The sequence below is a fragment of the Erpetoichthys calabaricus genome, chromosome 18 (assembly GCF_900747795.2).
Source record: "Erpetoichthys calabaricus chromosome 18, fErpCal1.3, whole genome shotgun sequence".
NCBI lineage: Eukaryota > Metazoa > Chordata > Cladistia > Polypteriformes > Polypteridae > Erpetoichthys > Erpetoichthys calabaricus.
The window spans coordinates 772,162-797,459 of NC_041411.2; the positions used below are offsets into that span (position 1 = coordinate 772,162).

Genomic DNA, 25,298 nt, shown 5'->3' on the forward strand with positions numbered 1-25,298 from the left:
GGCAGACTTGGTGTCATGTCACGTAAATTTGTTTCCGAAAAGGCAACTCTCTGAACCTGGTGGTCCTCCTGCGGAGAATGGGGCGCGTCCAGATCTAATAGGGCAGCCTTCTCAAGTTTTATTTCTTTACCATTTACCGCAGCCAGAACGAGCACATCGGAAGAAGTCGGGGCCGCGCGACGCGCTCACGGCACGAGCCGGGCCCGCGCAAACCTGCTCGTTGGCTCCCTCTCGTGGCCGCTGCTGCTTATTCCTGTTCTCAAGCTGACTCCGTGGAGCGGTGGCAGTGCGTTTGGGTAACGCGCGCTGTTGGGCGAAATCTGAAGGCTGGCAAGTTTCCATTATAAAAACCAAACTGAAAAGGTCAGTGTTTGTGTCGTAATATAGTGCCTTTCCTGTTTTAGACCGACTACTTTCCGTCGCTGTACTTGTACACTTTGAGCCTGGACAGATGGAGATTCATTCACCTTACACCGCGAGTCCGTGCTACTTGGTACTTTTCCAGAGCCGTTTTTAAAGTGACCCACAGTAGTGAGTAGGGAATGTCAGATGACTGCCGTGTGATTTTTACATCCTACAGACCCTTCTCCAAACCCCTTACAATGCAATGCACAGGCCCCATTACCCTGTTGTGTCTTCTTTTCAGGAGCTCATGGTGGCACTCCTAATTTTACAGAACACAGATGTCCCAGCTGATGTGAATTTAACATTGACTGCATGCTTTGGAGGCCTGTAGTCCACGTTCATACTTCTTTCCTTAATATCTGCCCTGTCCCAGAATGTGATTAACACCACTCTTGTTCACAAAAATGCCATGTGTAACACCTTACAAGGTAGCTGAGCAAAACTCAGACTCCAGATGTGTTCTCTCATGGACCAAATGGCACCCTTGTCTTCAGATTTGGAGGTGGCATGCAGGGCAGGATTTGGGCTCTGAGGAGCCCCAGTATACCAGCACTTATAGAGGGTGTTAAGATGGTGGGAGTCACTTCTGATGTATAACTATGGACGTGGGGGACATTTGAGTTTAGGTTAGGAGCTGTCCAGGCCACTTGGTGGCAGCAGGGAAGCCCATGGAATATTCTTGACTGCTTCTTTTCCATTCAGAAATAGCAGTAATTAGGGGCTAACTGCAGGGACACGGGGGTTATGAGCAGGGCCTCCTTTTAGTTTTGGCATGACACTCCAAGAATCGAAGTTTTCTCAAATACCATTTTATTTTGGTCTTAAATGTTAATTGCTGAGCTGTTATGAAGGAAACTAAAGGTGACATGTTTTTATACATCTCAAAATATTGTACTCGTGGGTGCAACTAGGTATTATGGGTCATTTTTGAAGATGTGTGTGTCTTTTCATTTTTCTTATCTATGCCCATTTTGTTTATGAATTTTCAATTTATGAACAATGCTGTGTCTTGATATGTAGTAAAAAGTCTGAAATCTCCACAGCTCAGAGCTTCAGTTTCTCTCTCTCTCTTTGCCACTCCTGCCTTGCCAAGTCCAGTGATGCCATCCAGTGAGCATTGTGGTCTCCCTTAGGAAAGGAAAGCACAACCATCTGGGTCAGGATGCCCTTCATTCGTGACAAACCCTGACTGGAAAAGGAAACACCAAGTGTTTTGGTCACAATGCCCATCCATCTGTTATGATGGCCTCTGTTACTGCTCTCAGCCATTCTTGTCTCCAGAAGTGACCGTTGGGTCTTCTTCAGAAGGTGCCTGGGCTTTAAATATCCTACTGGGCAAAAGGCAAATGACCCGTTAATTGCTGGTGGAGAGAAGAAGGGCCAAAGGCAAGTGTGATGGGATGTAATGGTAGTAGCCTAGTGGGGCGGCACTTTGGGCACCCCATATGGCACACTGCTTTTAGGCTGGTATGTGAGTGGGCCGTCATGGCTGCAGGTTTGTTGTTTGCTCTCTGACTTGTCCTTTCTTCTTGTCTCCAATGCCCTTTACCCATCCCTAATCCTCTCTATTAATTTACAATGCTATGGCCTCCTAGGGTTTGTCTTGGTCAGCTCAGGTCTGCCCCCTACAGGCCACACAGGGTTTTAGTTTGTTCCCAGCAGCTGTTCTTTGCTCCCTTCACTCTGATGTCCTGCTAGACCAGGCACTGAGTCCACCGTGGGCCACCAGCACTACCGTAGCAACAGCTCTTCACAACAGGTAAGCCACCTGAAGCTCAGCATATCTGGGAGAACATCTAAGTCAAGCTTGGCTTGCTGCTGGAAGAGCATTGATGAGGCCATTGTATGAGGATCCCATTGTCCCAGTGTGCTGCAAAAATGGTGCAGTCTTTCAGATGAGATGTAAAACCAAAGTCATTGGAGATCCCTGGGCATCAATCAAAAAGAGTAGCATATACCCCAATGCCCTGGCCAAATTGTCCAGCCTGGTCATTCTAGTCCCTAATTATCCCCTGTCCTTATTGACTAGCTCCTGTATTTGTCTCACCCCTTCACTACCTATTACCCAAAGTGAGCTGAGCATACTGGCACAAGAATGGCTGTCATCCCATCATCGAGGTGGGTGCTGCACCTTGGTGGTGCTTGAATTGGCCCCCCACTGCCCACATAAAGCACTTTGAGTAGATTTGAAAGGCACTATATAAATGTCATTTATTGTAATTATTACCTTTGGTCACTTTTCTCAGCCTTCAGAGGTCCAGTGCTGTCCACTGCTGTGTTAATTCTTCAGTAAGCTCCACTCCATAATCTCTACTGTCACCTGTCCTGCCACACTCATTGCACTCCTTTTCTATCCCAGTATTTCTTGCCCACCCTTCCTAGCTTTTATTATCATTCTTTGTTTCTTCTCTGCTTTTCTTTATTTTTATTTCACATTCCTCTGTTTGACGGTGTGCTCCTCACTGCTTTGTTAGTGCGCCCTGTGAAGTCACTATATAGAGATGCAGGATCATAAAACCATTCATAAAGTGCTAAGGATGGCTTCCCGGATGGGCTTATCTCTGCTAACATCTGTTTTCTTATTGGGCCTGTGACGCGATAAACAACCATACTGTGCCCCTCAAAATAAGACGCAGACCCCCTGCTTGTAACACTTGTCAGGCCTGCGGTGGAGCTGATGAGCTGCCGAGTGCCAAACAGTGCAAGAATCCCAATGATGGGTGAGTGCCCTGGTTTCTGTTGCCATAGTAACTCAGTCCCGCTCACATGAGTTGGATGGTGCTTGAGAGGCAGGCGAGGCGTGTCATGTGTGCCACCTTCACAGCCCTTGGCATATCGCATCACACTTGAGCCCGGGGGAGGTCAGACACCTGAGCATGTCATATGTGGGCAGCGCGCTTTATAGGGGAGTGTTGTTGTTTGTTATATTAATTCATCAATTAAGAATTCTATTTACTCATTTATTGAGCTTCTATAGAAAGCCACATGTACTAGTTCTATGTATCAAGTATATAGTGCCTTTCACATCTATCTATCTATCTATCTATCAAGTATACAGTGCTTATCTATCTATCAAGTATATAGTGCCTTTCATATCTATTTATCTCTATATATAATCTTCATTTGGATCTTGATCTTTGTTTGTCCGCGAATGAATTAGAAGAAGAAGCACTAGATGGCAGTAGAGAGACAGCTAAAACATAGGCATTGCATTAAGAATCTCCTCCAGGCTTATACTACTGAAGACTGCAGTACTCCAGTCACACCTCAAAACACAGACATTCAAACTAAACAAATTGTTGTGCTTTAAATTAACTAATCTTTATATATAATCTTCATTTGGATCTTGATCTTTGTTTGTCCGTGAATTCCACGCATGTGTAGACCTCCTTCCAGTTTAGTACGTTGTTGTTACTCACGGATGTCAACAATGTGCCAGAATAGCGAATGGGGTGGTGGACAGTGTTACGCTGGTTAGCTCCTGAGGCCTGGTTAGAGAATGAGATTGCCGAAGATAAAAGGTACGTGCCTACGTAACATATGAATGAAAGAAAGACAGTGGGTAAAATGAATGACAACGTAACAGCACGTTCCAGAAATTATTATTGTTACGTTGTAGCCGGCGAGTGCTGCGCGTCTCACAGTTGTACCCTGGCTTGCTCACATGTCAGTGAAGTGATCCCTATTTATGCTTTAAAGAGCCTGGGTACCTATGTGTCCCCCTTTTATAACCATTGCTCCGTGTATATTGCCTTACTCTTTGGATTGCCACAAAGCAACCTGCGAGATTGGAGAAAGGTTGAGAAGAGATCGTGAGAGGAAACGACGACGTCGTGAAAACGAGATGGAGTGTGAACGGAGAGAAGCAGAAATGCTCCTCCACCACCACATAATTACTATTCGGACAGTGACTCCGAGTAGGCCGTTCCTATCGAATCAATGTCCAAGGGTTTTCTTTTGTAATTTTGTTTCCCTTATAAAAAATCATAATGCTGTGCAATGAAGGGCCCAGTTCACGACTGGCAGCCACGTTTAAACAGGGAGCCCTTCACAGACAACTTTAACACGCGCAACGTAGTTGGGCGCAATGGCTAGTCTATTATATAGTGCTTATCTATCTATCTATCTATCTATCTATCTATCTATCTATCTCTATCATATAGCGCCTTTCACATCTCTCTGTCAGATGTAGATGAGCTGACTTCACATCCACACATGAAGTCTCAAACCTGTACAATTCAAATTCCAGGCAGCAGGGAAGCAGAGCCTACAGTGGCAGCACTGGGCACAAGTCAGGAGCAGTCTTGGCTGGCACAGAGGTGTACACCAATGGGTAGGTCACAGGGCCTGCTGGCACAGTACACACCCACAGTCTGGAATGGCCAGTTGCCCCCCCTCCCCTGCATGTTTTTGGGTGTGCTGTAGGTGGGCTTTTGAACAGTGACAGGTGGCCAGCTGCTCAGGCTGGCATGCCCGACTTTGTTGTGTTTGGCCTCCTCCTCTTGTTCAGTGGGTACCACTGGGGTGAAACGTTTGATTGTTAAAATGTCCGTCACATGGAGGAGGCATAGGGAGGCCACGGTTTTTAAAAGCTTAGTGTGGGACCACTTGGTGAAGATGAGGGCAGACAGGTGCCCCCAACAGGTGTCACACTGGACTGGCCTACTGTGATCCTTAGCAGTGCCCTACATACTGTATGCTGGCTTGGCACACCTGACATGCTTGCTGCATTGGTAAGGTGCCCAGGTTGCCCGTTTCATTTCATTTCCATTGTGCCTAATGCTGTCACCTTGTGTAAAATGCTTCTTTTGGGGACGGCTCTCCTGCCGTCAGCGAGGCCTCATTTAGCAAAATCCCCCTGAAGTTCTGCACGTCCTAATTAGGCTTTTTCCGTGAAGGAAGCAGCGTTGGCTGCTATCATATCTATTTATCTATTATATAGTGCTTATCTATCTATCTATCTATCTATCTATCTATCTATCTATCTATCTATCTATCATGGACCTGATTTGAAATTAACTGGCAGGCCAGATAGTACACCTGGTTAAAGCTGAGCCTGAAGTTTGTGAGGTGCCAGTGGGCTGAAGTCCAACATGGGAGTCTTACCTTCCACAACAAGCACACTGGCAGACCAATGCAGGTGGGCACAGCTGGTGAGAAATGAGGCACAGGTGCCAGGCAGTCATACATGGTACGTAACATTTAATAACAAGAGGAGAAACCATGCTTTAATAGAGACACATACGTACATCACAAAGAGATGGGGCCAAGTGCCACCTGCAATTCGAATAAAAATAGGAGCTCCTTTGTACAAGATACACGATTTTCCAAGTTATAAAAAAGTTGGGTACTGCTCAGGAAACACGGAATTTTAATTTACAAAAAAAAAAAAAGAAAACAAAAATCCCAAAAAGCCCATGTTGTGAACACAGTGACACGTGTACGTTCACAGAAGATGGTCGGCCGAGTGCCAGGGTCCAGTGGAACACGGGCAGGGGGTGCGGGCAGCTACTCCGCAAACCCCCCCTACACTCAGCATTTGGACGACGGGAAGAAGCGGCCGGGCGACAGAAACTTGTAGCCGTTTCCGGACGGCAGTCGCAGTGGCCGCCCTCCCGGACTGCTGCTGGTGGACGCCGAGGGTGAGGGGGCGACAGTCTTCTTGGTCTCGGGCCTCTTGTGCCCGTTGGGGGGGTTCTGCATCGTGGAGGTCAGCTCCACCGGCCCGAATGGCAAGTTCCTTGAGTTCGAGGCCGTCTAGGCCTTTGTCCCCCTTGCCATGTCTTGGCGAGAGGTTGAGCAGGCTGAGGACGTCGCGTTTGGAAGCACCAAGACTGCCACGCAGAGCTCGGACCGGCCCGGAGTGCGGGGGCTGGGAGGCGTTGGTCCAGAAAGTCTTGAGGTTGTGGATGGCCTGCACTTTCTCGTCGATGGCCGCCAGCCGCAGCCTGTCCAGGTCGGGAGCGTCTGCTGGGCTGGAGCGCGCGGATCCAGTGGAAGAGTACGACAGAGCAGGGGAGGGGGCACTCCCGCCTGGAGACTGGTGGCCAGAACTGGGCGAGATGTTGCTGGGAGACCTTGAGATGTGAGCGCTGTACGGCGAGCTGGGGTATTTCAGCTTGAATTGAGCCAGGCTGTGAGCATCGATGGTGGGCGACAGGTGCCCACTTTGCGGACTCGAGCCGTCCTTGAGGGAGGTCTCCGAGACCGCCGGACTGTTGTAGCCGGAGCTCACCTTCTGCAGGGAGGAGGTCCTTGACGGAGGTTTGGGCTTCACGGTGAGGGGCGACGACTGGCTCTTCAGGCTGACGCTCTGCGGCCGGCTGAAGGCGCTCGTTTCTGAGGATCGGAATGCCGATCCGCCAGTAGGCGTGCTGGCCCCACCGATGGGCTCGCTGACACAACTGTTCTGGCTGCCGCTTCTCTGGAGACACTCCACGGCGATGAGGTGGCTTTGAGTTTCTTCCAGAATCTTCTGAGCCAGCTCTTGGGGATCGAGTTTGGGCGCCTTTTCTTCCTGGGATTTGACGGTGCTGTCCGTTTCAGTGCTGGACTGGTCCGACTCTCCAGTGTCGGAGCTGGTGACCTTGCTCACCTTCTGGAAGGGGGAATTGGGGCTGGGGATGAGAGTCATCTTGACAGGAGAGGTCGGCGTGCTGACGCTCCCCCTGCAGGACACCGAGGCGCCATAGCAGGCTCTGTTTGCCTCCCGCTCGACGCCTTTCATCTGTTTTCGGCTCCCTGGCAAAGGGAGGGAGTCGCAGTTTCCTGCCAGGGGTTCACTGCTGATGATGGAGAACCCTTCGTATTCCTCATCGTCTTTGCTAGAAGAAGCCCCAGCATGGGGGGAAGAACGGCTTCTGGGCACGGAAGACTTGTGAGAGAAGATGCCCTTCAGACGCTCGTAGTCCGCTCGACCCCTGTGGCCCACGTACTCAGTCGAGCTCTCGCACTTGGACGCGAAGCTCATGGAAGAGGCGATGGAGCTCAGGCTGTAGACGGAGATGGCGTCAGACGCCATGCTGTCTGGCCCCGTGGGAGAGAAGGGAGGGTGTGGGTACCCCAGGGGCACTGGGTTGGAGATAGACTGGGCAGAGGCCAGGGACTCCAGTGAGGACGAGCTGTCGAGGCTGAGGCGCTTGGGCAACTCTGTTGAATCTGAAAGAGAGGGGAACAGAGTGAGAAGTGTGACCCCTAGAGGTGACACTAGCAACAAGAACATGAAAACTCAGTGACTTTTAACGGTGAAGTCCTATCCTAAATGCCTGTCACAGACTCTGGAGGATGCCCCCTAGCAGCAGCAGAAGCAATGCACCGTACTGAAGTCCTGTCTCTGAGACTTGGCCCTGTCTGGAGTGTGCCCATTAACAGCTCCTTCAGCCGAAGCGCATACTGAAGTCCTAACTGAAACATGTCATGGACTCTGGAGAACAACAGCAGAAGGAGCTCTAACCAAACACATGGCCCGGTTTCAGGAGCGTGCCACCTAGCGGTGGCAGTAGGAACACCTGGTGCTGAAGTCCTAACTCTGAAGTACACCCACTAGGAGGGAAGTCCTCGCCAAACACTTTCTACGGTTTGTGAAGGGCATCACCTCAAACAGCCACAGCAGCAAGTGACTCCTGACCTAAATGTCTGTCTTGAGCTCTGAAGTGTGCCCCCTAGGTGGCACAGCCCCTCATACTCTCGGCCTAACCCTAACCTCAGTGTCTGTGTTGTACCCCAGCAGCAGACGCCTCATCCTGAAGTCCCGACCCAAAGACTAGGAGCGCCATGTCTCAGCTGCGCTATTAGCCAAACGTCCAGGCCTGAAGGACTGAATGGTCTCCTCTCATGTGTCACACTTCTTATGTTTATACGCCTGAGCCTCTGCTGATGTCTGCTGGTGATGACACCTACCAGAAGGCCATCGGCCATCATAGAGCCATCAGAACCACCAGTCGGCTGTTGTGAGCACAAAGCCATTGGGTGTCGGCACACAAGATCAAGGAAGGCCACACACCTTCAGCGAGTGTAAAGCCATTCTGTGTCCTCAAATCTGCGTCAGGGTTTCCATCTGCCAATGGTCAGCAGGCTCCTATCACACTGGGGCTCATCTGTTGCTCAGGCGTAAGCCTAAGAGACCTGGCTGGGTGGTCTGCTTTTTCCTGTAGCCATCTACTAGCCCTTGTGGGATGGAGGGGACAGTTTTGATGTGGGTCATGGCAGTTGCCGCTGCAGACTTGTGATGTTCGGAACAAACATTCCAAATCATTTCTGCCGCGTTGGCTCCCATTTAATTGTTTGATTCCCATAACTGAGTACCCACCGAGTCCCACATGTTATAAAACTGAGTTAAAGGGGGTTTGCAATCTCAGTGACACGGCTGAAGTCCTGGCCTGTCAGATACCTTGGTGGCAGAGATACTGACAATACTGTCATTGCCAGTGACAATAGGCCAGCAGGTCCCAATGCTGTCTACCCAGTGCAGAGCCAGCAGCTGCTTTGGGGGGGTTCTCAAACTTGTATTAAGTCCCCCATTTTGTGAAGTGCCAACAGGGACCTTGTACTCAATACCTGTGTCCCTGCTCCCCAGGATCTCTGAGACCAGCCTGGGGAGACAGAAGATGGGCCTACTGGGCCAGTCCTGGGGAGTTGTCTGTCGGACTGGTCATCTCTGTCTCATTGAGGAGTGGGTGTAGCACTGCTGGAGCATCTGGGCACTTTGAAGTATCATCATGGTAGATGACTCCAGTCGCAGTAAGCAGCTTTACAAAACAAAGTGATGGTGACATAGTGGGGGGCTCAGGTGTCACAACTGAATGAGACTGCAGGACTCCAAACTGGCCACACAACTAAAAAAGAACCCAAACCTCCAGGTCCATGACACAGCCTCCACACGAGCAGCTTTGACCTCACAGTGGATGTGAACGGGCATGAAGACCACAGAGAATTCTGGGACATCTGACCCCCGAAATGAAGACACGGCGGCCACTCAAGCAGTGAGCTCAGGTGGTCAGCTTACCAAAGAGAGCCAGCAAAGACTGCAGGGCGAAGTGCATAGTACGCCGATTGGCCTGCTTCCCCGTCTTCAGCACGACCTCCTCTTGTCCAACCTCACAAAGGTCAAAGCCTGTGGGACAGAAAAGACAAAGTGACAGGGTGAGAGTCGGGCCTGGCATGCTGCTGTGCATCCGCGACGGCTTGTATGGTCACCCATGAAAGTGTAAAGGTAACGTGACATGGCCAGTGGACAACATGAATGGTCAGTTTCACTTTAAGCTGTGGTCACTTGATACTGAGGGTGAGGACAACTCATTTGTGTCCATCTAACTGAACTGAACTGGACACTCTATACAGGACAATATCTGTCCCACGCAGCCAGCTGCCACTCAAACATGTTGTGCTTTATCTGGGACAATAATGACCCTATAAACCAATCATATGGCACCTTACACTTGCATTGGTCTACCTCTAAATTATATAGCATCTTTCACATCTATCACTAATGACAGTGGCAGAGAGCGGCAATGTATCTCATGTCGATTAGCACATGCATAGAAGAATGTCACACAATTGTACACGGGACAATAAGGGCCCTGTAAGCCTAAGTTGCCTCATCAAGCTTGATCCAGCCAGGGGATACTCAAACACTTAGCCCCACCCATCCTGCTGCCATTCAGACCTCCAGCCCCACCCATCCAGCTGCCACTCAGACCTTCAGCCCCACCCATCCGGCTGCCACTCAGACTTCTGGCCCCACCCATCCTGCTGCCTCTCAAACACTTAGCTCCACCTACCTGGTCAGAATTTCACTGGACCCTTGTACATGTGACAATAATGACCCAGTAAAGCTGTAATAAATGACCTGAATGTGCCTGGCACTTTTGGCTTGGCTCTGACATGGCATAAGTCTTAAACAGAGCTCTTGAGTCCAGAACATTAATGAATGGTCTCTGCATGTCAGTGAGCCAAGTGAAACTAAAAGGCGCTATATAATAATAAATTGGCATGATGCAAATGCAGACAAATGTAGAAATGACCAAGTAGTGTGGTGGACAGTAGGATTTCCAAAATTCGACTTGATATCCCTGTGGTGGGTTGGCACCCTGCCCAGGATTGTTTCCTGCCTTGTGCCCTGTGTTGGCTGGGATTGGCTCCAGCAGACCCCCGTGACCCTGTGTTCGGATTCAGCGGGTTGGAAAATGGATGGATGGATGGATGGACTTGATATCCAGCATTGGCTGTTCTGTCGTGCCAACATGCCAATTCAATTTGTGTACCCTCATCACTGGCGCCCCCCTGTGGCTGCAGCTTTCCTTCGTTGTCCATTTGTTGCTTTTCTGGTGTCACTGCAGGAGTCACAGATCCTGACAGGGGGTGGCGGGCGAGCGTTTGTGTGTGTCGGACGGGGATGACTTCTCTTTTTTTGATGTTCATGTTATTTCTGTCATCTTTTCCTAATAAGACCCTGTAGCCGTCAGGGTCATTTGCACCCGTGTCCACTCCGCTCATCACTAACATCACATATAATTAAGAGAGCAAACTTAATATAAAAAGTGACATAAAAAAGAAAGAAAATATTTAGAAGTTAAAAAATCTTCACTTCTTCTAAGCGTGAAATCTCCCAAACAAGAAAAAGAAATCAAAGGGTCAGCTGATTACACGATGAGCTGAACTAACTGACTGTCTATGACGCCTGCAGCTACAGGGTCGCCAGCTCTGACCCTAAAAAGACAGTGGAGTGAGCCCCCCAGTGGCACACAGGTGGAATGGGTCCTTTTAAAAACTCTGGGTGAGGCGCTATATACAACCAAGTGGAAGCAGCGTATCCAAAATGGCCGACTCTGCTCCCACGTGTTACTACGGTCAGGGGCCTGTCGTGTAGTGATGTGGTTAGGGGGTCCTTGGACCTTTGTGACTTCGGAATGGTATCAGAAAAGACCAGGTGGGCACGACACCCAGGTGGCACGTCACCGCCATACCTAGAGCTGCCAGGAACTCGTGGCACCCGGGGAGCCTCCAGAGCTGCACGCTGATGGACACCTGGATAGGCGCCAAGGAGAAGTCCGGCTCCTTCTCTCCGGCCTGCAGCTGGACCAGGACCTGATGAAGCTGTAGAGAGAAATGCAAGGGAGATATCAGCCGTGGGTGGCACCATTGTGCAGAGACGCTGGTGCTGAGGTGGAGACATGCCACACATTCTCAGTCGTGGCATTGAAACCGCAAACCCAGCTCAGTCGAGTGAAAATGATGAGGATGATGATGGTGATGGCTCTCTTAGGGCAGCTCTCCTGCCCAGCCCCTGGGCACAGCTTCCATGGCACAATCGGCCACTTTCTTAATCTGCGGCTCACTGCTGCGCTTTGTCAGTTAAACAGGCAGCCTGAGAAGTCAGAAGTGTGCAGCAGCCCACCAGCAGCTGGGGGGCTCACAATCTACACAGGATGACAAGACTCTGAGCAAGTACAGGAGGGCACGGCCATTCAGCCCCTCCTAGACTGGGCACCAGGTGAGAATGAACTGGCGTCAGGAGGGACCTGAACCCAATGATGCCCCAGCACCTGAGCCACTAGGAGGTACCCTGGAGGTGTCTAGCCAGCTCCTCGTTCCTCCTTCTTCTTCTTCTTGTCCCCTCCCTCCATTCCCTGACTTTACCATCTTTTTCCTGCCAGCTGCCCCCCTGGCATTCTGCTATGCCACCGTTAAGCCAGTCACACATTGAGGACAGCACACAGAAAGCGTCAGAGTTCACCTCGTAAATCAGACCAATGTTATTGTGAACTTACCATTCCCACCATATTTTTAACAGCCTTCACACAGCAGAGTGAGTGAAAAGAAAAGAGAAAGAGAAAAAGGCTTTAGAGTCATGCAGGACATCGAGAGCAAGCAAATCACTTCTGAGCACACGGCGCCAGCCTGCCCATCACCCCGGCCGTCCGAGAACACCCACCCCACTGCCCTCCTCAGTCAAATGGGCGGCTCGACTCAGACACGCCAGCTTCCTCTGTGTTTCACTGGGGGGGGGACGGCAGGTGACTTGGTGACACTCCCTAAGACCACCCAAGCGAGCCAGGGACGTGGGGTCTCTGAATATATTGTGACAGACACAAAACTGTTCACCCGTCATACCTCGAGTGACATGATGAGTCACCAGGTGGAACACAAGAGGGGACTGACGCAGTGGCCTTGGGCTGTGAAGCCACACAAATGGGCATTGAACTGGAAAGCAGAGGAGCTTTGAGGAGTGAAGCCGGGAAGAACATCTCTATGCAAAGAGTCGTGGGAACCTGAAACAAGCCACCGGGTCATGGAGATGAAGCAGAAACCCTGAGGACCTTCAAGAGGGATCTGGATGACCTATGGGAATACCGGGGCCATCGGCTAAACAAACGAGTGACAAGCGGACTGAACGGTCACCTCTCGTCTGTCTGTCAGACTCTTATGTTAGCCTGAAGCAAAGCACATTGGGCACACAAGTGGGCATTGAACTGGCAGCCTTGAGCTCTGAGGCCCTGGGCACCACCTTCTCTTGCTTAGTGGCAGCTGAATCTTCTGCTAAGTCTATAGGGATGGCACCTGGGGGGGGCACACCACACATCCATTGAGACTTGCGAGGGAGAATTCCGATGTGGACATATACTGACAAGAAGACCTCCTGTCGATCAGTCCTCTAGAAGAAGCTGATCCAGGGCTGCCCCTTCTTTGGGGGATTGGGGGCTCCATAAACCACTGAGCGGAGGCTGCCTTCATGAAGGGTTGTAAAGCCCAGCATGGCATCTTGTGTGTGCATGTCCTGCACGCTGCTCCTCTGTCCACTGTCCAGGCCGTGCAGTAGGACTGTGACAAGATGACCTGACGCTGGCCTGAGCTGAAAGTGTGGTGGCCTCTACCGGACCTATGGTATGTTGGTTAACCACTCTCATGCCACACCAGTCTGAATGCCACATGCCAGTCACACAAAGCCATCCATCATGCAGCGAGGACCTGCAGCCACTTCCTTACCCGGCTGATCAGCTGCTCTCCGGTTTCCGACGCCGTGATCAGCTTACAGAGAGCCTGGAAGGCAGGATGAGGCAAACCTGGGAAGAGAACAGCAGACAAAAGTCTGGTCAGTTATGGTGGAGCCAGAGCCAGCTGAGGGGCCATGACTTGGGGGAGGCTCATCCAGACCCCCCATGTTCTTCTATTAAATGTCACCATGGCATGTTGCTCATAAAATACCCAAATGAACATGTTCTAATGTCAACGATCTCACACACACACACACAAACATGTGAAGGCATTCTGATGTCCAAGGGGGAACATCCCCTCTACTCCACCAAGGGGCGCCATGTAGCCTTGAGCCGGCACTGGGCAGAGCAGGCTGACCTTTCAGTTCAGGGTTATTTCCCAGCAGCGGGTGCCAAAGACATGCAGGTTAGGTGCATTGGCGATCCTACATTGTCCCTAGTGTGTGCTTGGTGTGTGGGTGTGTGTGTGTGTGTTTGTGTGTGCCCTGCAGTGAGCTGACACGCTGCCCGGGGTTTGTTCCTGTCTTGCGCCCTGTGCTGGCTGGGATTGGCTCCAGCAGACCCCCGTGACTCTGTGTTAGGATATAGCGGGTTGGAGATGACTGACTGACTGACTGACTGTACTGAACAGGAGTGCAGTGATACATAAAACCAGCAGAGGGCAGCACCACACGGCCGCCTATTAGATTCGCGCACGGCGGAAACTTGGGTGATGTTCTCATCGTCTTTGATGACTGTCATAAAAGGCACTATACAATGAAAATAGCAAAACAATACATAACTATCTCACTGGTCAAATGGTGGGCCGATTGTTATTTTAATTCATTGATTAACTGAGAATTTTAAAAGGTGAATTTGTGTGTGCAGGGGCGCAATCATTGTATTCTAAAATGAGAACGTTTTATTCCTAACTCGATGCCTTACTTCATAACAACAGTACATGTGGGCTCTAAAATTTCATTTGCCAAAAAAAAAGTGCATCGGAGCGAGCGAATTAACGGACTCTGAAGTCACGAGGAACGCTTTAAGGGGACTGAAGATCGACGCCGTCACAACGAGTGGCCTGGGGGGGTGTGCTGTGTGCTTTTATCCGCTAGATGGCAGCAGAGACCACGAAATGAACTCGTCAAAGAAAATCCTGGGCAGAAGTCCGTGGGCTGAGCCACCACCCCGCCAGCAGCTTCTGGACAGTCGAGCGCCTCCTAGCGCTATTATTACAGTGTACCGTAAATCAGATTATTCTGGAGGACATAATAAAGAGTAACCGGCTAATCAAACCGCAGAGTGGGTACCGTATTGACATGCGCATTGGCGGGCGGAGTGACTGACAGAAGTATTGGAGCGTACTTTTATCCGTTTGTGTTAGCTACTTACTGAAATTAAATATCAAAGGATCATTTACTTACAGTTTGGAAACTTTTGGCAAAAGCAGCAATCCCAGAAGTGTCGACATTGTATTTACCCCTCTCTTTTAGCGAGCATGCTTCAGCCCGGCCCGCGCGCTCCAATAGCCGGCCCGCCTTGGATGCGCTTTCATCATCATCATCATCATCATTTACATTTGCACAGCGCTTTTCTCGGTACTCAAAGGGTTCTCTGGCGACTGGCTTATGGGGTCGAATAAGTCGTGCAGGTTAAAAGCGAATGGAGAGACCCGTGGGGTCGGCTCAGTCGTAATTCATAAAAACTCGTTTCAGTTGCTAGTGACTGAAATGCGGGACATCTTTCTAATATTGTTAATGTACCGCTCGTTTATCAGAACGTGAGATTCCCGCTGTACTACCGTACCTTAGCGAGTGCTTTTTGAATGAAGCCGATCTGGAAGGAGTCCAATTGGGCGCGAATTCCCAGATAGGACGCGATGGCCGCCGTGGTCTTCTTCGGTGGGCCTCTGATGTAAGAAACTCGCAGGGCCTTCACCAGATTTCTGTGTTGAAGCACAAAGGGGTTCGCTTGGAGTTCTCCCACAGTTGGTCACCATGTGAATGGACGACTTGGAACAGAGAGCTGCATTTATGTCTTTATCTTTAGATGCTGAGTTGTTAATATCAGGGTTATTTTTATTTATTACACAGTGCTGTCAGTATTTTACATTTCAAATGCCCATCACCATTTCTTCTCATGTGTCTTTTCTGGAATTTGTTTAGTTTTAAACGCTTTTGGTGAACTTGCTACATTTTGGGTTGGCTTAACAGTGGTGTCCAGCAGGGGGCAGTGCAGGGGCCGCTGTTATTTTTTAATATTTATAAATGATTTGGAAAGAACAAACTGGCTAAGTCTGTAGATGATAGCAAATTAGGTGGATTGACAGATAATCAAAAATCTGTGGAGTCATCACAGGGAGATGTGGACAGCAGACAGGCTTGGGCAGATTTGTGGACAATGAAATTTAATGTCAGTAAATGTAAAGAATTACACATAGGAAGTAAAAATAGTCAGAAAATCGAGAGTCCACCTTATGAGAAGGATTTAGGAGTCATAGTGGACTCTAAGCTATCGACTTCCTGACTGTTCAGAAGCCATTAAGAAGGCTCTCAGAATGTCAGGTTATATAGCGCCTTGATGTGTGGAGTACAAGTCACAGGAGGTTCTGCTCAACCTTTATAACACACTGGTGAGGCCTCATCTGGAGTCCTGTGTGCAGTTTGGGTCTCCAGGCTACAAAAAGGACATAGCAGCACAAGAAAAGGTCCAGAGAAGTGCGACCAGGCTGATTACGGGGGGCTACAGGGGGTGAGTTAGGGGGAAAGATTAAAAGAGCTGAGCCTTCACAGTGATGAAGAGGATGAAGAGATGAAGGGAATTAGTGCAGTGGATCGAGACGGTGACTTTAAAATGAGTTCATCAAGAACACGGGGACACAGTGGGAAAGTGTGAAGGGGAAACTTCACACAAACATTAGGAAGTGTTTCCTTACACAAAGAACAGCAGACACTTGGGAAAAGCGACCAGCAGTGTGGTGGACAGGAGAACTTTAGGGACCCTCAAAACTGGACTTGATATTATTTGGAGGAGTTAAGTGGACAGGACTGGTGGGCTTTGGTGGGCTGAATGGCCTGTTCTCGTCCAGACTGTTCAGACGTTCTCAGCTCCTGTAAGTTTTGTCATTCGCTTGTCCCAGGCCTTTCTGTTGTGTTTATTGGCACTCTAAATGTTAGAATGAGCGTTTGACGATTGCTGTCGCTTTATTAAATCCCATTAATCCCAGAGGTGATGTGGGGCCTTTACTGATGATCAGGCACAAAGCCTGGCTAATTATCCTCTGTTAGCAAAACTTTATGAAATCCCATATAACATTCGTCATAAAATGTCCCCATTCATTAACAAGTAAACCGTTTCCAGATATGGACAAGTAAAAAGATTACAATATGCAAGCTTTCGAGACAACTCAGGCCCCTTCTTCAGGCGAGATAATCTTTTTAGTTAGCCAATAAAAGGTGTCATTTTGCTTGGCTTTTCTCTACATTCATAATGGCTAACACGGTACAACACCCTAGTACTACAGATGCGGACATTAATCGCACATTTTGTTTTTCTCAAGCAGAAGACGTTCAACGCCTTTTTTTTTGATTTTCATATAATCTACTTGGATTGCTGAGTGTAAGAAAGTTTAACGAAGTCACACCCTCACCCGGAAGTGCTTGCCTGTTCTTTCCGCCATATTGCTTTATCTACAGCAAGTTTGTTTGTTTATTGTTTCTGTTGTTTTTTTATGTTAAATAAATCTAAAATACTGGAATTCAACAGCCTCTTATCTCCAGTCATCTGACCGTGACTGCTGCACTCGGCTTTCTGCACCGGACCTTACATCTCATCCTGTGGGGGTCTCGACCCAGAGAGTGCTGCTGAGTCAGAGTGGCCATTGGGGGGGGTCCCCTTGTCCATTCAGCTCTTATCAAGTGTGAAGTTGGGACCCCTCCATGATTTTGGGTTCTTGGGCATCACCTCCACCCTGTTTCTATCCTGTGCCCCCAGCATATCTTGAAATGTAACTCGTGGTAACCAAATCTGTTACCTATCATTATCACCGACATCGATTAGCGGCTTACTGAGTCAAATTAAAAGGAGGAGATGTGCTGAAGTCCGTCGTCTTGCTTTGATGGCTGACCTTCAATACGCACGTCAGTGGCTCCTATGCCACGTTGCCCCTTGGCCTTCAGTACAAGCCGCCTGAGTGATGAGTTGCCACATTCCTTGCAGGTGACCCTCCATGGCCATGCCAGTGCAAACAAGACCAGGGGCACAAAGCAGAAAGGTTGTTTTATACAAATGTGGCAGCTCCTAGCAGCCTGCTAGGCCAAGTACTAAGAACACAATGGCAGCTCCCTTCTTCAAGACTGCATGTTCTGAGGGCCCTGCAGGGTCTTCTCCAACTGCCCCAGTAGAGGGCAGCACACATTATCCTTAGGCAACTTCAAAAAGAGACCAAATGCTGCCCGCTCCTCCTAGAGCTGCCCTTATCACACCACAGACCACTAACATGTCTGCAAAGAGCAGAAGGACCTGAAGACGGCAACGGGCAGGCGTCATTGTGAAGGTGAATGCTGACCCTTTACTTACAGGCCCACCGGGAGCCGTCATGACTGTCTGTGTAATTTCTGATTCTCCCTGTACTATCTTGGCTTGGGGGGTCCATTATGAAGAACAAAATGGCTGCCATGACCACCAAAGAGACCCTGAGTCCAGAGGAAGCTTCATCTCTTAGTGGAGAAGGCCTCTCTCAATGTGAGCACACAGAATGGCGCTAGTGTCACAAATCCAGTGGCCATTCTGGCCTTGAAACAGAGAGCGGCCTACACAAGGACCACTGGCACACGGGCACACACGCACACACGCACACACACATGCGCCAGCACTCACCTAGGAGAGACTGTAATGTCGAGCTGCACTGCTGCAGCCGGTCCCCGGGGTCGGTGGTGGGGAAGAAGACAGCGGCGGGCAGGCCACTAGCTGAGGGATCGAGCCGGAAGCCCACCGCGGTCAGGAGGGACTGCCAGCCTGGGACTCCGCCCACTTTGTTCTCCACACTCTGCTGCGACGTGTACATCGAATTGCGCTGGCCATTCTGAATACGCTGCAGAGACTTCTCCACCTGCACGGGGGACAAAGAAAGCGACAGGTCAGCAGATGTCAGTGGCGGCTGTAGGGAGCCATGAGGTGTCTGAGAGGGCAACACCAGCATGCAATGGCCAATTATGTTCACCGGGTGACACTTCAGCCTCCCAAGTCACATGACAGATAAGGGTACCATCCAACCTGAGCCAACTGAGCCAAAGTAATGATATTTATGGATGCACAGAGATGCCAACACACACACACACGTAGCCATTTATGCCACCATACACACCTGCACACATTTCTTCCTTTTCTTTTAAGGTCCTTAACCCCATAATGCAGCTACAAATGAAATCAATGTCATCAGGACACCTTGGTGGCATAACAAAGATGTCCTGCTTGTGAGAGCAGCGCTTTGGGCACATTCTAGAAAATCAGCAGGCGTAAGACTTCATTTTCAATAATTAAAGTGGGCTGTGTGCGTAGATCCCACCACCGCCTCCATAGGCATGTGTATCGGAACACCATGTGCCACTGTGCGGGCCATGAAGGGCACTATATAGGGCTACCTGTTGGGTGTAGAGTATGAACAGTCCATTTCAGGACACCATGTCAGCAGCCTGAGCCACTTTTTTAAGACCCCTCAGACCAGGCGTAGTCTGAAAGTGAGAGTAGGCAGGCCTATCCGCCATGGCCTGGCTCATCAGAGACAGTAAGGACTCTCATGACCTCCCTCCTTCCCTCCCCTCAGCCACTGGGTTCTTGCACAGACTCTTTAAATATTTCACGCAGAGTTTGTGTAATTCATCTCGCTGGCTCGATTTTGGCCTGTGGTGATTCTCCACCGATGCGGGTGACAGCGAGCTTTGTGTTAGCGTCTGTCACCATGTCCACCTAGGTGGTGATTTCACCAAAGCAGAGGTTTCAGTCTGTCACCGCATCTGTGTGGAGGAGCACCATTTGACAAATTCGCTAGGAAAGCCAGCACAACCCGCGTCCGTGCCCGTGCCCGCCCTCTCTGTGGATTGTTTGTTGTGAATGTGGCGGGCGCATTTCAAAAGTTCACACATGAATATTCAAATGAGCCTGAGCTACCAAGCATAAGAAATGAAATTAGCCTGCGCTGCCAATCTGCCGCCAACACACTGTATGTGCAGGCTGGCGGCCCGCCTGCCGCGGGGGGCTCATTTACACGGAGCGCAGCAGGGAGCGCCGGCATGCAGCGTGGCCTGTGGCTCCATCTTCACGGGACCTGCCACTGCCTGACAAACATTTGCTCAATCAAAGGTGCTGCTGTGGACTCGGGCGGCTGCAAGGTAGAAGCGCGTCTCTGCCGTCCTGTAGACCCTGACGCTGGCAATGGAGGCCGTCGCTTGCTCAGCACGATTAACGGAATCTGTGTGCGCGGGGGGCTCGTCCTTCACAAGCAGGATGAAGGGCACAGGCAGCCTGCTTTACGCCGAGAAATCGCAGGCATTGAGCATACGAGGTGAAGCCAGAAAAGAGGACAACATGGGAGAATCTTTACTGGGGGCACAAAAAGACAAGGCAGGAGCCTTGTGATATTTAGCATCGATAGGGTGGGTGTGCCAAGTGGACTGGCCGATGAGCGACTTCCTTTGGATTACCAGCTTACAGACAGACAGACGTCACTCTGAATGAAGAGAACTTGTGAGCAGGGAGGCCTTAAAGGCCAAAACCTGTGCAATACCTGATGTCAGCACAGCAACCAGAGCTGAAGAACAACACGACGTGGTGGTCCCCCAGCGCCCATATAAATGCCCCTGTTTAGTGTGCATCTCAGCACCTGGTAACTGAGGCCAAGTGGGCAGCCGTAACAAAAGAAAAGGGGACTGCAGTTTGGGAGTGCCCTGCTCCATACTTAGAAACAGACCAGCAGTGTGGGCTAACAGGGCAAGAAGACATCATGCAGGGTTACAGGGTATAAGAGACTGGCACAGCCTCATTGGAGTGAAGCCCGCTGAAATGGACAGACCAAAGACCTGCACTCCAGTGAAGAAGGACATACAATTGCCAAAGACCCCGCTGAAGAACTCCTGGACACTTGTACTGCTCAGAAACTTCCAGTACATAATGTATTGTAGTGTAAATGGATGCATGGAGATATATATATATAGTCACACACATGCCCATTGGAGGCAGTTGATGGGCTTGACTAAACATGTTGTTATGCCAGGTCAACAGCTGGCACTGCGCACTAACACTTTTTCTCCTTTCTCTGCAGATCCTCAGGAAGAACACCGACTTAACTCCACTTCTGGTTCTTCTGCAGGCTCCACTTCCAATCCCGACTTCCAACATCACTTCTGGGTGCAGCCCAACTGACACGCCTGTGCCCTGTAAAACCGTCCTACCCTCTGTAGAGCTCCAGTCTAGTGTCGGGCTCAGTCTAGGATGACTACTCTGTTTTTTCAGGTATACAGGCTGGAACCCCAGACCTTCTCTTGCCTCTATTTCTCTGTCATTATTATATATACTGTATATATATATATATATATATATATATATCCATCCATCCATTTTCCAACCCGCTGAATCCGAACACAGGGTCACGGGGGTCTGCTGGAGCCAATCCCAGCCAACACAGGGCACAAGGCAGGGAACCAGTCCCGGGCAGGGTGCCAACCCACCGCAGGACACACACAAACACACCCACACACCAAGCACACACTAGGGCCAATTTAGAATCGCCAATCCACCTAACCTGCATGTCTTTGGACTGTGGGAGGAAACCGGAGCGCCCGGAGGAAACCCACGCAGACACGGGGAGAACATGCAAACTCCACGCAGGGTGGACCCGGGAAGCGAACCCGGGTCTCCTAACTGCGAGGCAGCAGCGCTACCACTGCGCCACCGTGCCGCCCTCATATATATATATATATATATATATATATATATATATATATATAGTGCAGTGGGTTGGCACCCTGCCCGGGATTGGTTCCTGCCTTGTGCCCTGTGTTGGCTGGGATTGGCTACAGCAGACCCCCATGACCCTGTGTTCGGATTCAGTTGGTTGGAAAATGGACGGATGGATGGATATATAGTGAGCAGACGGGGTGCTCCAGCCACCCAAATGTGGCATAAGCAGACACCAGGACACAAGTTCCAGCGCAGCACACATTTCTATTCATGGGGGAGCGCTTTCCCTTCACTCCCCACAGCAGCACAGTACAAAGCACCAAGTACAGTAAGTACATAGTGCTCATCATCTTCTTCTTCTTCATCTTCTTCTCTCTCTTCTTTGCCTTTCACCCCTCCTCTGGCCAGCTTTGTCCACCTCCCTCCCTCCCTCCCCAGCGGTGACTGGCTCCTTTTATAGGGCACGCAGAACTGCTCCAGGTGTCCGGCGATCTTCTTCCAGCAGCACTTCCTGGTGTGGTGACAAAGGGCCCAGCTGTTCCTACAGCACCCCCCAACAGGGCTACTCCTAAATTCCTACTCCCATGGAGTTCTGTGGGAGTCCAAGGCACCACGGCAACCAGGGGGGGGCTGCTACCTAGTGACCCAGGGGAGATAATGCCCTGAGTATGCTCTCTCCCCCCTCACTATACATGATAATCTACCTAGACATTTTGTGTTATAACCCCAGGAAAGACAGCTGACTTAAAGAGAATAAGGACTTCCAGCTCTAAGGTTTCTATAATATCCAATTCACATTCACACAGGACTAATCAGGGATGAGCAAAGGGAGCTGACACTGAAGAAATGGCTGCTGAGAATGCGACATTGGAGCCATGTGTGAATAATAAATTCCAAGTCGTAGTGGCCATTCCACACACTGATAATTCTATGAAGGACATGAACATTTGTTGGGGATTCCAAACCCTTGACTCGAGTATCTATAGGAGTGACACTTCAAAGCAGATCTGACGTCTCCCTTCTTTTCTGGCTGCCATTTGAATTCTTGGAGACACAGAAGAAGCCCCACGTGGCCCCCAGGCCAGAAGGTTCAAAGAACTAAAGGATGAAAGAAGGCCAAGCGATGACCTGATCAGGACAGCAAGACCAGGACAAGCAGGCAGAGTAAACAGGCGCCAACTCACCAGGTGAAGAAGGACTCGCAGCGCATCCCGTGCCCGCTCTGGGTGCTGCAGGATCTCCGTGAGGGCCTGACCAATCAGAGATGAGGGATTGTTGAGCTTCACATCACTGCCAATGAGCATGAACCCTGAAAAACAGACGAAGGCGGAGAGAGTGAGTGAAGAACAGCTAGGAACAGGAGTGCCAACCATTAGAAGGATCAGACTTCTGCAAGCCTCTTTTCAGAATAGGGTGGCATGGAGGTCTGGGGTCAGCCCTATGACACGTGAGGCTGTGATCATCGCAGAACAGCATGGGGTCCACCAAGCTGACCACATCGGCGAGTTTAACTGAGGACTGGACGACTGGATACAGCTGATGATGCCCAGTCAGAGTGGCGCCTGACAGCCTTTGGATATTTTCAAATGCTGCTTTGTTAGACTGTCACCTGCCTTCATTAAAAGACGCTGGACATGACACCCACCAGCCTTCCACTCATCAAGGAGTCAATTTGCTTCTTTCAGATGGCCCCTTTCAGGCAGACCACCATGACGAGGCCCTTTAGTTTACTGAGACCCCAATTAAAAATGATTTTGTTCAATAGGAGTATATTTAAGACCATCAATGAGTCAGGAGATGGCATCTCCACAGCATTAAAAAGCCTGTCAATGCCCCCCCTCTACAAGAGTCCAAGCCAGTGAGGAGAATTTGAAAGAGCACTAATGACATCAATGGGAAAGGTGCCCACAGTCACAGTGCCCGTTATCTAACAAATAATAATGGTATGCAGACCTGGCTCAGCCCAACCCCATCTCTCCTACCTGCCCAGTTCGATGGGTGTGAGAACTGTTTGCTGCTCTGGACGGTTTTCATAGCATCTGCCAGGGCCGCGCTGGCCTTCATCCCGTTGAGGAGTGCTGAGTAAAAGGCATGGACCAACATCTTGGAGGCTGCCACGGGCACCGGCCACAGTGCCACGAGAACACAGTGGGCACCGGCAGCCAGAAATGCTCGGGTCAGGCCAATGACCCCGTCTGCGGTCACTTTGCTGTTGGACTCCTGGTAGGAGCCCAGCACCACCAACTTTACAGGGAGTCGGAGATCCAAAATGTCCGCAGCAGTCAGCAGGAACTCCTGAAGCGGCGGGCTGTCGGTGATGCTCTCCACGTCGCTGGCATCGTCCTGCATCCTGAGCGACTCGGGGATGGTGTAGCTGTTCCCAAAGGAGCCCTTGCCAGTAGTGCCAGTTGAGGAGCCCTCGGCGTTTGGAGTCAGGATCAAGGCGGCCAGCTTCCAGGAGATGTGCGTGGCAAAGTGCACACATTCAGCTTGGCTAAGGGCGCTCATCACTCTCTCCTTGGTGGCCATGGTGCCCACGAGAGGCTGGCATCCTAATAGTTCCGATACCATGTAGGCCTCCTCCTCAGCTGAAGGCATTGGGCCCCAGAGCCAACGGTCCATCACCGAAGAGGGCAACTTGGGGTTGCCAATGACAGCTGCCATAGAGGTAGAACCCGAGTATGTAGGGGCATTTCTCTTGGCATGGGGCTGGAAAACATGAGAGGCAAATCAACAAATACGTTTAGAAGCAAAAAGGCTAACACATGCAGCTCTTAGAAGGCAGTCTGTGTGCCAGGTCACTGTCCACCGGGCACTGGAGCAGAGTGGACCACCCTTACCTTGGAGGAGCCGCTGAGAGACTTGATGGAGGGCACGGCGATGAGGCTGAAGCGCTCGTGGAGGTACTCATTGGAGGAGCTGCCTTTGAGCAGGGCGAACGGGAAGAGGTAGAGCTCACCCTCCAGCACCAGGACCAGCTGCCGGTGACGGCCCACCGGGCCACTCGAGTGCATCAAGCCCTGCAAAGACGGGAAGTGGTAGGTGAATTGCAAACAAGTCAACACCAAAGCCTCACCACATTAAGCAAACCCACTGGCACCAGCCAATGGAGCTTAGGGCCCAAAACAGTAGCTGGTAACCATGGAGATGCCAAACAAACATATAACGCCATCCCAAGATGCATACCCACAGCTCAGCTGATAACATTTTGGGCACGGCACCTACCTGCTCAGGGTCACACAATCAGAGGTGGGAACTGAACCTTCTTCCCTGTGATCTGAAGACCCCTAACTGCTAGGCCATCGTGCATTGACACCAAGCTGTGGCCACCTGAGACCAGCACTAGGAGTGTTCCTCATAATGACCATTCATCACGTGGACCCCCACAGTCTCACTTGAGCAGCAGGTCAGGGGTTCACATGCAGGTGTGGGGAGCAGCACCCCCTACTGCCTCTCTGGGGAACTCAACCAGGGAAGAGGCTTCCTTAGCACCGAGGATCATTCTGGAAGCTCCTGGTAACTGGCGTTAGTCACTCACTTGTCAGTCCAGCACAACCTGGCACTCACTCATTGTCTAGCTAACTTGGCAATAAACTGCCAGTGGCATGAAGGGTGATGTTACAGGAAATACAACAAGTCCATGTCTAGATGACCGCTCAACCAACACCCATCTGCCCCTTGTTCTCCCCTCCGTGCTCCCCCATTTTATAAATGACTGTTTAGTTGCCCTCACCTGCCCCTCACTCTTTAAATGACCACAAGCTGCCCTCTCTCATGCCCCTCATTCTTTAGATGACCATTGAGCTGCCCTCTGTTGGCTGCTAGTTTTTTAAATGACCAGTCCTACTAACCCCCCCATCTAACCCTCACTCTTCCAATGACCTTGGTACTGACTTTCATGTGCCTCTGATGCCTGCATGTGGCACTAATCACTAGATCTGTAGGACTGAGCTGGTTGCCCCC

General features: G+C 50.4%; 1 protein-coding gene across 1 annotated transcript in view; it reads right to left on the minus strand.

Moving 5' to 3' along the window:
* Positions 1-5,590: 5,590 nt before the first annotated feature.
* The window catches only part of ttc28 (tetratricopeptide repeat domain 28), a 461,839-nt gene continuing 442,131 nt past the window's right edge, over positions 5,591-25,298 (minus strand). The window contains 10 exon segments of the mRNA XM_028825418.2: positions 5,591-6,106; positions 6,108-7,563; positions 9,410-9,517; positions 11,370-11,499; positions 12,174-12,197; positions 13,390-13,466; positions 18,258-18,489; positions 22,520-22,644; positions 23,318-24,044; positions 24,176-24,355. Of these exon segments, the coding sequence (XP_028681251.2) occupies positions 5,938-6,106; positions 6,108-7,563; positions 9,410-9,517; positions 11,370-11,499; positions 12,174-12,197; positions 13,390-13,466; positions 18,258-18,489; positions 22,520-22,644; positions 23,318-24,044; positions 24,176-24,355 (3,228 nt within the window). The 3' untranslated portion in view covers positions 5,591-5,937.